Below are 13,465 nucleotides of genomic sequence, written 5' to 3' on the forward strand. Positions count from 1 at the left end.
TCGCTCTCCCCACCCAGTACCTCACTTTTCTGCCTCCCGTTTGTGAAGTTGATTTCCTAGCTTCTAATATTGTGCTGGTATCTTTTGCCCTTTTCTGCTTTGTATTTTGTACTCCAGAGGATTCATATTTTTAAAAAACAACAACTATACTGTCACTTTGTTGGTTTGGGGGTACATTCTCCTCCGTGTTTAACCACATATATCTTAGGCTCTTTCATACATGTGTGACCCGACCAAGTCACAGCTTCTCCATCTTGTATTTATTCTCTTGCTGGATTTTTAAAAAAATTTATTTTGATTTTTGGATAGATTACATTAACATCATAAAAAAGCTTTTTAAAGATACTTACAAAGTATACATCAAAAAGCCTCTCTTCCACCCATTTTCTCTGTTGTATTCTCCTCCCACCCCCTAGAGGTAACAACTTCAACTCATTTCTTGTCTGTTCTGAAAGTCCTTATGCAGAAGCAAGCAAATATGAGTGAGTTTATTTTGTCTTCCCGTTTTTATGTGAGTTAATAAATCATAGACCATTCTGTCCATGTCCAGCAGTCTGTCCATGTCATTATACAGAGTGAGTCCTGGTTCTTCCTTCAGTACTCAGCCCTCCACTGTTTGGTGGGACCTCAGTTTACCCTACCTGTCCCCTCCCTACCTGTGAATAATGGATTGTATCCAGTCTCTGCCATGTCATATAATCTGTGGTAAATACCTTCCAATTCACGTAAGTTTGTGTGTGTGCAGGTGTTCTTGAAGATGAGTTCCCTAGTGGAATTGGTGGTTGGGGGGTTCGTGGTTTGAATCCAGGAGTAAGAAGCTGGATTCCATGGTGTGGTCTGGGACCATTGTCTGGCTGGTGACTCATTCTGAAGCTTGATTTTTGCCACCAGTTCCATCTGACATTGGATATGTGTGGCCTGAGATGGTTTGCCATCTTCCTGCCACTTTCCATCTCTTGGGACCGGGGAGGCTGGGGCTGCCGGTAGGACCCAGTCAGAAGCACCAGTGTGGGCTTCCGAAGGTAACATCCAAACCCAGGCTTTGCTGTGGGGGCGTGGGTTGTTGACAGGCTGTGTGAGCCCTGCTGCTCTCTTTGATGAATTCTCCAGCCCTGAGCGCTGGAACTTTAAAATGTTTCCTACCATCAGCCCTCATGGGCAGGAAACAGTGGTTGTCTTTTCACATTTGTCATACTAAAGGGTTTTTTCAAAACTGCACTTAAGGTGCTTTTTTGGCAAAGGTTCTTGTGGCAGTAAAGCAGCAGGGATCCCAAGCAAGGGAGGGCACTGGGAGCCTTTTCCCTTGCAGATATCAGCGTGTAGTTACATACTATGGGGATGGGCACCTGACAGGTCAGGCAGCGGCCCAAGGTTTTGCAGCTAATGAGTGGTGGCATTGATTTGGGCTCTGGGAGAACTGCATAAGTTTGTTCTTGGCCTCTGGAAGGATTAGGGAGGTGGTGTGGACACTGTCACAGTTAGGATACCCCAACCTTCTCTCCCTCAGGCTGGTCAGTGGTCACCCCTGCACCCCCATAGCAGCTTCTTCTCCCAACCTGGATTTAGTCTTTCTCATACACCTGGCCACTTTCCTTCCTCCTCAACCACTGCACACAGCCACCTCCCTCCATCTCCCCTGTCCACCCTCCACCCCCACCCTGCGGGGAGTACTGAGCACAACAGGGAGCTTTTCCAAAGGTCACACTCTCCACTGTTGATGTTTATTTTGGCCAGTTTGCTGATATTTTGCAATAGCTTGAGAAAGCTAACAAGCCCCCCACTTCCTGGGAGGAAGTGAGATTTCCTGAACTGCCTACAGAGCGATAGCTGAAAGCCACTATTTGTACCAGGGTATGAGCTAAGTACCTCTCTGGGACTCTCAAGGGAAGTTGGAGGTGGGCAGGCCATGCCACTCATTCCATGACTCCTCCACCAGGCCAGTTTCTGGCATATTGAAGCCCAAGCCCCTGGCATGGGACATGCCAACCCAGTGGGAGCTTTGTGTCCAGAGGGCTGGATTTTGTAAGGGCTTCTCAGGCCCCGGGCTTGCTCTGAGCTCTGCCTGTTTTTGGTCTTCCAGTCCGCACCCGCCACAGCCCCAGGTCCCCGAGACTCCCTGGGCAGATGAGGGCGGCTCCGTTTATCACCTGACCGATGAAGACTTTGACCAGTTTGTGAAGGAACACTCCTCTGTCCTCGTCATGTTCCACGCCCCATGTGAGTGGAACTCTGCTCTCCCCTCTGCCCCCTCCACCCTGCAGAGTAGCATGGGCGTGCTGCTTTGGGACCCAGGTCCAGCGGGCACTTACTGTTGGATGCCAGGAGCAGTGCTAAGCTGGGGATGCAATGGGGACAGGCGGGATCCCCGCCCTGCATTATCGTCAGAACCGTACAGAAGTCCTGATCAGGCCACAGGTGTCCCTGAGCTAGTGCTCAGTGAGGCTCCACCACCTGCAGGCCTGGGCTTCCTCTACACCAGCATAAAATGGAGGAGTCAGGATGGGAAGTGGTCTTAAGAGTCTACCTAGAGCAGTAGCCGACCCTCCTCATACCTGGGCTGGGGAACCAAGGCACAGAGAGGGCCTGTGCTTGCCGGGTAGCTGAGCAGGCATCACGAGGCCAGCTAGAGCCTCCGATCGCCCAACTCTAGACTGCCTTCTTTTTGCTTCACCTGGTTTCCGTCTCAGCCTGTTAGTAGGTATGTCGGCACTGTTAGCAGGTACTTGCAATAATGGCTGGAAGTCCTACAGCTCAGGATCTTTCTGGGCCAGTGTCCTCCCCACACCTATGGAGAATGGAAAACTGATTTCCAAGAGGAGGAAGGCCACTCCTGGAAGGGTGAGCAAGGATCATATGAGCGCAAGGGGATGGCACCCCAGGGATGGAGCTGGCCCCTCATGGGTGAGAAGCTGGGCTGCCCTATCAGCACAGCCTGGGACAGGGCCTGCATGTGGGGTGTGTTCTCTTGTAGCCTCCAGCCAGCTTTTTGGCCCAGTGATGGTGAGTAAGAGATTATGGAGGAGAACAAAACAAACAAAAATGAATTACAAGTTTCATGGATCAGTGTCATAGTTGTAATGTCATTGGATCCTCATGCTAATACTTGTGTGTTGTCACACTGATGATGACAGAGTGGCTTCCAGAAAGGTCATGTTTCACCTTACCCACGGTGCTACAGAGTGAGTATGATTAGTCCCATTTTGTAGATAGGGAGACTGTCACACAGAGAAATATCAGCTTGTCCACTGCTCCTGAGTACTGTACTTCAGACTTCAGGGGCCACAGAGACCTGGGAGGAGCAGGGTCAAGTCCTGACCCCAGGCTCCTGCTCACTGTCCCCTTCCCCGTAGCATCACATGCGTTTGGTTCATCCGGGAATTGTCCATAAACATACTATTACTCTCGACTTCCCTAGTTCCTCATTAAGAAGTGCTCACTTCTTAAGAGAATCTAAAGGAAAAGTGTTTCCTATGGTTCTTCTGAGTTTCTAGAAAAGAGATGAAAAAAGCTCAAAAAAGTAAGTGTCAAAGATATCTCCAGTTTGGGACCCTCCTGATTAAAGGCAATAACAGGCTTTGGAATGTGTCACTCCCAGATCTGCTGTGGCCTTGTGAGGTCGTCCCCAAGGTTAGAGGTGCCTGGAAGACTGCCACTGTTGGACAGCTGGGCTGCGCTGCTGTGGCCTCCCTGGCTCACTTGTGCTCTGCTGGCCACTCTCAGAGCTGCTGCTGAGGAAAGAAGGCCTTGCAGGAAGCTATGATGTTGATGTTGAATCCACAGTCACTCTACTTGTCTCCCTGTCCCTGCTATAAAGGCAGATACTGGCTGGCTGTTTTCACTTGTCCCCTGGGACAAGTTCACCCCCATCCTCTCTCTGTCTGAAGCAAGTGAGTCTACTGTCCCCTGGCCATTCATGGCTCTGTGTGTGTGAGTTTACTTCTGCTTCACCTGGAGTGAAGAGGGATCTGGCCAAGGCTGAGGTTGATGTCCTGATGACATTGCATCAGATGGCAGTGGCTGTGCACTGAACGCTCTTCTCTCTGTGCTCACCTCCTTATCTGGAAGCATGTTCTTTGACCTGGTTTAAAGGGGATTCAGAGCTCAGGATGGAGAGCTGAGAGCAGAGCTCTCTGTTGCTGGACTTTACACCTGGTGCAGAAATGTTCCAAAAAGCCCACAGTGATCAGGAAACCAGGGCAAGTGTCAGGAGGCCAGAAACCCACGATGCCATCCCAGGCTTCCCAAGTCCAGAAAAGATGACTTCTGCAAATCACAGTATTATAGTTGTCAGTCCATCCCAGGTCAAATAGGGAATAGTTTGGGAACAGACTGTTGCGGAGATTTAGGAAAATAGGCTGGGATCTGTTACGGAGCAGACCATTACATTCTACTTAGGACTGTTGGGTGTGCGGAACAGGGTGATTGGAATAAGCTGGCATACCTTGCTTAAGACATTTGCCAGAGTGAGTTGCTGTTTTTCTGAGCAAAGAAGAGAATCAGGCAGGATGGTGCCACTATGGGGGAGCATCCCTCTGTGCCCTTGAATCTGGCCTGGACCTGGCTAGAGAGAGTGCTTTTTGTTTTCAGATAGCAGCTTTGTTGAAGCTGTAAGAAACATGGCATACTTTCAGATTTGCAAGGGTTGGAGTTGGAAAAAGGATAGCCAGGTAAAATACCAAACAGTTGCAGAAAGAAACACCCCAACAGACTGAAATCGTGGGGCTCAATATAAACAGCGGAATTTATTTTTATGACAGTTAGCTAATTCTAAATGTAACGGATGTACATTTGTGAAGGGGTAACAGGAAAGTATGAGGAAAATTACAGTGATTCCTGGTACTTCCAGAGAGAACCCACAGACCGTCTTTGCAGTGTTGTCTCTGTGTTTGTGTAGTAAGTGCTCAGTCGCTTAGTTTCTTTACGGGTCCTAATTTGCAAAGCCTGGAGAGAGAGGGTCTTCCGCTTTTCTCCTGACCCAGGTGGGCCTGCCCAAGGTGGGTGCTCCCCTGGCGACTGAAGGTTACAGAGGCAAATCACTTGCTTCTCTGCCTAGAACTTTCACGGGACGCCTGTGGAGCACATTCCTGGGTCCCTGGCAGAAGCACGTAGGACCTGGCTGTATATCCTCACTATGCTGAAGCTGGACCCATCTTGAGACTTATACTGGCCCCCAGCTCCTTTACCCTCTCCCCAGCTTTCTTGCCATTCACTCCCCTGCTCAGCTTCTCTGTGGCCTCCTCATCTTCCTTCCCTCTCCCTCTCAGTGAATCTGTTGAAAGCCCATGTGCATTCTTCAGTGCACCGGACTCCTGGGTCATCAGTGAATAATAAGCATAGGTTAGCACTAGGCTAGACCCTCCACATGGGCTAGCTCCAGCCTGCCCCGGCTCACATTAAGATACTAGGTTTGTCCCAGGGGCCCTCCAGGAGCCAGGCTGGAGGGGTGTGTCCACATACACAGTGCTGTGTGTGACAGAGCCCTCTCCTGCAGCCCTAGAGCAGCCTCCCTCTGGCTCAGCCCGCCTCCTTTGTCTGGGAGGCTTCATACCTGGCCACCCTCTGGCCCTTGGTGCACATGGGACACGGGAGTCTGCAGCTCCAGGCTCAGTTCTCCCATCACACAGAGAACAAAGATGGGGTCTACAAAGGGCAGCAATGGTTGCTGCCATTCCCTGGGACCTTTTTTCTTTGTGTAGTATTTTGTTTGAGAAGTCAGATTGTCCACTGTTACTCCTCTTCTCTTGCTGTTTGTTTTCTGTCCTTTTCCATGTCCCTTCTGGGGAAGGACGTGGTGCAGTGGTTGTGGCAACTTGGTCAGCATCACTGGAATGGGTTGAAAGGAGCCAAGGGCATCCCTGAGAAGCAGCTTCGTCCCTCCACCAGGCCCACCAACACCCACGCAGGTGTGGAGGCCTAAGAAGAATCTGCTAGGGAGCCAGAGTCACCTGCCTGTCCTCCGCCCTGTGCTGCAGGAGATAACTGGAGGCATGCAGTCTGCCCCCACCCGCCTCCTGCTCCATCTGCCCCTTGTCCTGGGCAACAGGCCTGAGAAGAGATGCTTTCTTTGGCCCAGCTCACCTCCAGCAGGTGTGTGCAAGAAGCCTCTGTGCCTGCCTGCCTTCCTGGAGCTGGGCTGTGTCTGGTGGCAGGTCCCTGTCAGGCTCCAGATTTCTTTCTCTTACGGTATTTTTTTAATCTTTATTTTTATCTAATTCTCAAAGTGATATATGATCTTTGTAGAAATTCAAAAAGGCACAGAGTAATATAAATGATGAAGGAAATAAAACTACCTGTAATTCCATTATCCAGAGATAGCCACTTCATTTTTAAGCCATCATTCTTACAAGTCTTTTTTTCTTATATTTTCCCCTGTTTTTAACTTTTAAAAATTAATGTCCAATAAAATTGACCTTTTTGTGAACATGTGTATACGTTTGTGTAACTGTCACATTATAAACACCTTCATGCTATCACTTTTGCTTTTCTAATTGTCCAAATAATTTAAGAATAATATTAACAGTTTCCTTGTTGCTGGCAGGGCCAGGTTCAGGAGGTACATGAGAATCCAGTGCAATCAGTGGAAAACCACCCCCTGTTTTCCTGGGATTAGGCATTACTAAAATTGGCATGGCCTTCTTTCACCTTCCACAGTACTTCTACCTGAAACACAGGATTTTTATCCTAACAAAAAAAAGGAATATAATTATTCTCTGTTTATTTTTCTGTGATTCTGATTTTTTTTTTCACTTATCACTAGGCCTTAAAGATGTTTTCATGTGAGTGTAGTCTTTTACTCATGCATCTTTTTTCTTTACACTTTCCCTATATTGTTCTCTTATATTTCCTTATGTAATTAAAAACACCTTTTTGTATATGCTTTTGGTGGCCATATAATATTCCATCACATAATGATGCCATAAATTGCTCAGCCAGCACCATGATGTCAGGGGTTTGAGTAGTTCACTGAATTTCACATTATAAATCATGTTGCAGAGAACATTTTCATGCATAAGTGTTTGTCCATATGTCAGATTATTTCTTTAGGATGGGAGCCTGGAAATAAGAATTTAAATACTTTCCACGTTTTGCACTCCATAAGGGCAGGGGGATCCACTGTGCAAGAAGAAGGGCTGGTTTGCACCGAGGTGTTCATCAGTATGTGAATCTGCCCAGGATGTCTGTGTCAGTGAGTCAGCTTTAGTGCCTAGACAGCAAGAAAGAACCTTGGAAGAACCCCCAGGGTCTCTGTGAGGCCCCTCATAGTGGTCAAGCATCAGTGAGTCTAACAGTATTTGTAGGAAACCTGTTCTTTCTGGTCCATCCAAGACAAGGTCCAGTAAGGCAGGAGCCAGGCTCACCTAAAACCCAGGTACTTCCCAGGGAACTGGCTACTAGGGATCTTTACAGATTAATGTGGTCCCCTGGAAAATTGTAATTCTAGTTCTGAGGGAAGTGCCATAGCTGATCTGTAATAAAATCATAAATGCAATTGCATTTAATGAAATGAAGAGGAATCTGAGGGCTTAGGATTGACAGGAGACCAACATTTCCACAGCCCAAAGAGAGTGTGATCGAGGAGTTGATATGCAGACCTCCATGCCAGATCACGAAACTGCGAACAAGTGCACTCATACAGATGGTAAAAACCCAACGAGGAAGTTTGGCAGTAAAACTTAATGGCCTGTCAAATCACAATGAGAACACTAAATGCAGCAGGCCAGAGCTCTGCTTCCCACGTCTCACCCTCCTCCGCTGGTTACCCTGCAGCCCACACAGCCAGGAACATGCCGAAGGCCAGGCCCAGGAGGCTGGGGCTCAGGTCAAGGCAGACATCATTTGTCACCCCTGCTCTCCAGGACAGGCAGGTGTCAGGGAGGGAGACCTTTGCTCAGCCAGGCCTTTCTCCTCCTCTGGGCCTGGCCAGTCTCATTGTAAGCTCTGTTTTCAGAAGTTAATTGCTTATCCTTAGTGTCTTGTTCGGGGCAGAAGGAATTGATGCTAGAACTGAAAATCAAACAATATCAAGAGAGCTCTAGGGTATGTATGGGAAATGCTAGAACAACACCAACAGATGTTGATTTCTGAAGACATTTCTAGTGAGGAGTGAGGGAAGCACACAGACGGTAGTGGGGAGGAGGGCGGGCATGTGCGGTGACTAACTGGATCGCCAGCTATGCCAATAAGAGGTGCTTAGTCAAATCAGCAATCATCTGAGTGCAAGTCCTGACCCTTGCCCAGAAAACAGTAAGTTAAGCCTTTTGTGTTTGTTTTTAATCACTGTGACAAAATACCTGAGATAACCCCAAAGCAGGAGGTTTATTTTGGTTCACAGTTTCAGAGGGATTTTTCCCACGGTCCATGGGCGCCATTGCTTTGGGGCCTGTGGTTTCAGTACATCGAGGCTGGAGCACGTGGTGGAGGAGGTTACTCACCTCACGGCACTGGGAAGTGAAGAAAAGGAGGAGCTGGGGTCTCATGATCCCCTTCAAGGGCACGCTCCCAGGGACCTAGCTTCCTCCTGTTGGGCCCCACCTCTTAAAGGTTCTCCCACCTCCCAACAGCACATGGACTGGAAACCAAGCCTTTAACACTTGGGCCTTTAGAGGATGCTTTCCCTAACCATAGCAGTTGTGTGCATAGGTGTAAACCTGAACCGTACCATCCTGAGGTTAATTCAGAAAGTGTGCAGAGCACCGTCATCTGTCACTATCAGCTAGACATTGCAGCTGAGGGACAGACCGGACACAAGTCTGGCTGCTCCAGCTATTTTGAGTACTGTTAAGGAAATAAAGCTGGGTAGTGGAAGAGAGCAGAAGAGTGAGGCTCCTTCTGGTCAGGTGGTCAGGGAGGGTCTCTGTGGAAATAAAAAGTGAGCAAAAGCCTCAGTGATATGGAGTGATCCTAACATAGACTGGGGGAAGACCACGTTCCAGGCAGAGGCAAAGCATATTCAAGGGTTTTGAGGTAGAACTGAGATGGGTGTGATAGGGGAGGAGAAGGGGGCCCGAGGCTGCAGCGTGGAGTATGGCATGGACCTGGGTATGCAGGAGCCAGAACATGCAAGGCTGTGGCTACAATAAGGAGTTTGAATTTTAATCTCTCTGTGATGGGAAGCCCTTGGAAAGTTTTAAGCAAGGGCATTTGAAGTGATTTCTGTTTTGAAAAGGTACCCTGGGTGCTCTTAAATATCAGAGCACAGCAATGTAACAGTCTCAAGGCAACATAAAATTAAATGCCATAGAAATACTTGAAGAAATAAGAAGTATTTTGTAATGCTGGGAGACATGGTGCATGTCTGTAATCTCTTAACTTGGGAGGCTGAGGTAGGAGGATTGCAAGTTCAAGGCCAGCTTTCAGCCATTTAACAAAGCGCTGAGCAACTTAGCGAGACCCTGTCTCAAAATTTTAAAAAAGCGGTGGTGGTGGTGGTGTGGGGGGGTGTCTAGGAATGTGGCTCAGTGGTAAATTGCCCCTTGGTTAAATCCTCAGTTTAAAAGAGAGAGGGTAGGGGGACTATTTTGTGATTAGACGAAAAATAACTCATTCATTGGGACTGGAGTGGACCCGGAAGAGTGCAGAGAGACCTCATCTGTCAGGGAAAGCGTTGTGATAAAGAGGTAGAAGCCCTGGTGGACTTATCACTTCGTGTCCCGGAACCATGATTTCTGGCTCTGTAAAACAGACATATTGAACTCTGCCATGAATCTCTTGGGGCTCCACAGATAGACTGTGTAGAAGTCTCCAGAAGATAGCTTTTTCTTACTTGGGTAAGTCTTAGGAGTTTCCTGGCACATACTCCAGCCATCTTTCCCTCCACGTGTGTGGCAGACCCCACGGGTTGATGGCCACCCCTCTCTGGCTGTCGCTGATGGAAACAGGCAGGGCAGTGGCACCAAAGGACAGGACCCTGGTTCAGAGGTAGCACTCTCTACCCCCAGTGCAAGGTGGATTCTCTAATCTTCAGGGGTCCTGCCACATGCACTGGGTCGTTTGGAAGCAGTCATTTTCCATTAGTGGCAATGGCTGCCTTTGTCTTTCCTCCCGTGATCCTTACTCCAGACCTACTGTCCACCTTGATCATGGGCCCTGCCAACAACTGGCCTGACTGTAGCGCCACCACATCATATTTAGGAGAGAGTGTGGTTGGGGGACATCTCCCGAAGCCTGCTGGGCATCTTTCCCTGGGCCAGCCTATCTCGGGGTGGTGCTGGGAGGACTCTGCGGGATCACCTTCTTCTTCTCCAGGGCAGCCTGGGCTCTTGGATGATGGACGTGCAGCAGCAGCAGTGCCTCTGAGCTTTCTTTTCTCAAGGTCTCTGTGCAGTACAAACCTCCTAACTCCACCCCAGTCAGCTTGGGAGCAGGAGAATGGTGGTCCCCTCCTGTAGGGTGCAGGGAGCTGTCAGCCTGGAGGTAGACCTGGGGCTGAGGGGGTAAGATTTGTAGAACATTTCAACCTGACCATAAACCCCCCAAAATGATCTCTTCCTTTCTTCTTATCCTAATTAGAATCAAATACTTTTTTAATCTTAGTTTTTTTTTTTTGGTGGTAAGTCAGTAGAACCTTCCACAGAATGTTCCATTTGCTGCTGACCTATGGAGTGGCATGGAAGGACACCAGTGGAATGGCTCTCCAGGTCCTTCCATGGACCTCCCCTAGGGAAAGGATTGGCTCAGCTTTGGGCAGTCTTCTGCCCTGGCCTCTTGACCTGGGATCTGAGTTCTATGAGCCAGTGAGGGGATTTGAGATCCCTTGGAAGTCATTCATGAAATTGGAGGTGTAGCTGCGTCTTTGTGGGGGATGCCGGGAGGAAATTCTGTTAGAGGCGGTGGCCCCAAGGCCTGCCACCGCCCTCTGCCCTGATGGAGCTCTCTCTTGTCTTGTTGCCTGGCAGGAGGGGCGGCTCTGGGTCTCCAGCTGGGTTGCAGGCTGTGCCTTCCCATCTGGGGGCAGGTTCAGTGAGATGGAAACACTCTGTGTGCTTCAGGTACATCCTGTTACACGGGCATTTGCCGTCACTCTGGGCAATCTGCTTGTAATCTGAGTATAAAATGGTTTCTGTGGGGAAAACAACCAACCAACTTGCCTTATCGACCCTTTTGTAAACTGATTGTTTAGAAAATGACACATGGATTATGATATCACTAGAAGTTCACTTATGGGAAATAATGTTCTTATTATTCAAAATAGCGATGACCTTGATCCCTCTACAAGTCCTGGGACAGGGCGTCTGAGCCTTAGGACAGTGGCCCCTCCTTGGTCTCAAAGGCAGAATTCCCACTGCTGAGTGGGGCCTGGGGCGTCCCTGTTCCTCTGGGCTGCTCTTGCTCTGCCTAATGGGGTCTGGGTGCTGCCCCTCCTACTCCCCTCCGCGGGTCCTGTCATCTGCCTCCTCCAGAAGTCTTCCCAAACCCTCTACTAATTACTTAATTCAGTATGTTCTTTTCTTGCCAACCAATAAATACTTATGTTTCTATTAAACGGTGACCCTTTTTGCTGTGGAGGTACAAGGTAGAAAACCCCCAGGCCCTGCCTTTTAGGTATCACAGTCTGGTAGGTGGAACCCTGCATGATGACAGTGTAATGCGTGTACAGCATGTGGCAGGGTCCAAGGAAGAAGTCTCCAGCTCCCCAGGGTGTAGGGGATGGGGACAGGAAGTGCGTTTTCTGGTTCATCTCTTGAAAGCGCTATTTCCCTCTCTACTAAAGACCATGTTCCTCTCTATCTTTAAACGGGAAGAGCCCAAGGAAGAGCCTCCCCTCTCCTCCACATTGCGGCCCAGCTGGAGTAAGGAGCTCCCTATGCAAGGGGCCTGTGTTTGGTGCTCTCTCTCCTTCCTGCCCACTGGGCCCTGTGGACTTCCAAGCTGAGGAGTTTGTGGTGTCACTCTGCCACATACCCCCTTGGGAAGAACCAACATATTGGTGTAGCTAAGAACTGCAGCTGCTGCCCAGGCTGGATTCCGTCCAGGTCAGTTTTCTTGACTGTGTCCAGTCCCCAGTGCTTTTTCCAGAGGAGGGGCTTGACGGCACTGTCTGGGAATTTGATGATCTGTTAGGTTTTATGTTACCAGTAAGTGGGAGTAGCTACTCTGAGGCCCCTTGTCCCTGGGAGGGGCCGGACAAGGATGGACTGAAGAATAGAATGGAAGGAGTAAGGGGGAAACTGACTCTCGTCGCAGTGACCTTGGAGGAGAAACAAGAACCTTCATCCCCGCTCAGGGCTCAATGGAGGCTGATTCTGTGGCTCAGGTGGCTCTTGGAAGGACGTGGGAGGTCTCTGATCATACAAGTCTGTCTTCCGTGCCTCTTGACTCTCTTTGTCCTAACAGTCAGAATTTCTGTGCTGTCAGCTCCCACATAGTAGCACACCCCAAGAAGGCTGAGTTACGTCTTGGCATCTGCTGAGCCTGGTGTATGCGGGGTGCCCATGCAGTTAGTTCCCCTCCAGAGCAGCCTGCGGCCTTGAGTCAGTCCCGATCGTCTCACCTCGTCACCCCTCCAGCACCGAAAGCCAGAGAGCACTCTTTCTATGAAAATGAAGAGTTTACCCCAACCCTGATGTCATCTGCACATAGTGCCTGTTTCCTTCCTATGTTATTCTTTATGACATCCGACTGCATTCATGTGGTTGTGAGAAAAGGGCACAGCTGTCTTTGTCCCAAGAAAATGCTATTCATTTGGAAACAGGAAGTCAAATCTTTTTGTCTGTTGCATCATAATCCCTCTCCTGTGGGGACAACTAGAACTTAATTTTCCCTGGGAAAAATTCACTTTTGCTTCTATGAGTTCTTATTCTTAACTCAGACCCAGACAGGATGATGGGAACAGGAGGCATGTGTTTCCCATGCCGTAGCCTCCAGCTGGGTTACTTGGATTTTCAGCCTGGCTCTATTACCTGTGGTTGTGTGTGCAGCTAAGGGCAGTCCCCACGCTCTTGGTGCCTCAGTTTTTCCATCTGTAAAATGGAGATCCTGTCAGTTCCTACCTGTAGGGCCAGTGTGAGGATATAAAACACTAGATCAGTGCCAGGCACACCGGGGCTGTATTCGTGTTGCAAGTGTTGTTATATAGTTGTCTCATTTTTGTCTCTTGGGCACCCTGCCATCCCAGCCCACCCCAATGGATTAGGCTGAAGAGCTCTTTTCTCTGAGCTGGCATCTGTCTTCTTTTCTCTCACGTACTCCAGATTCTGGGAACGGGGTCAGGCTGTTTTGGGGAGGCAGCACAGGGGACATCACCAGGGTCTTCGCGCCATGGAAATGGTTTCTCTTGCTCTCCCCCCGCAGGGTGTGGACACTGTAAGAAGATGAAGCCAGAGTTTGAGAGTGCAGCGGAAGTCCTCCATGGAGAAGCAGAAGTAAGCTTCTTCCCCTGACCCCTCCCCTTTCCCTTTGAAGAGTCACTGACACATAGAATCATTACAGCGACATCCCCTGCGTGCCCTGAAAGCAGCTCTCCCAG

The 13,465-nt window shown here is 49.2% G+C and overlaps 1 protein-coding gene across 2 annotated transcripts in view; it reads left to right on the forward strand.

Annotated features, from left to right (window-relative positions):
• The window catches only part of Pdia5 (protein disulfide isomerase family A member 5), a 90,079-nt gene that overhangs the window by 60,242 nt on the left and 16,372 nt on the right, over window positions 1-13,465 (forward strand). For both annotated transcript variants that reach the window (XM_046457879.1, XM_046457880.1), the window contains exons 11-12: window positions 2,081-2,217; window positions 13,291-13,361. In XM_046457879.1, coding sequence (XP_046313835.1) covers window positions 2,081-2,217; window positions 13,291-13,361 — 208 coding nt within the window. The remainder of the gene's footprint in view (window positions 1-2,080; window positions 2,218-13,290; window positions 13,362-13,465) is intronic.

Source organism: Marmota monax, unplaced genomic scaffold (genome assembly GCF_021218885.2).
Source record: "Marmota monax isolate L192 unplaced genomic scaffold, Marmota_monax_Labrador192_F-V1.1 WCK01_AAM20220418_F8-fsc00052, whole genome shotgun sequence".
Classification (NCBI taxonomy): Eukaryota; Metazoa; Chordata; class Mammalia; order Rodentia; family Sciuridae; genus Marmota; species Marmota monax.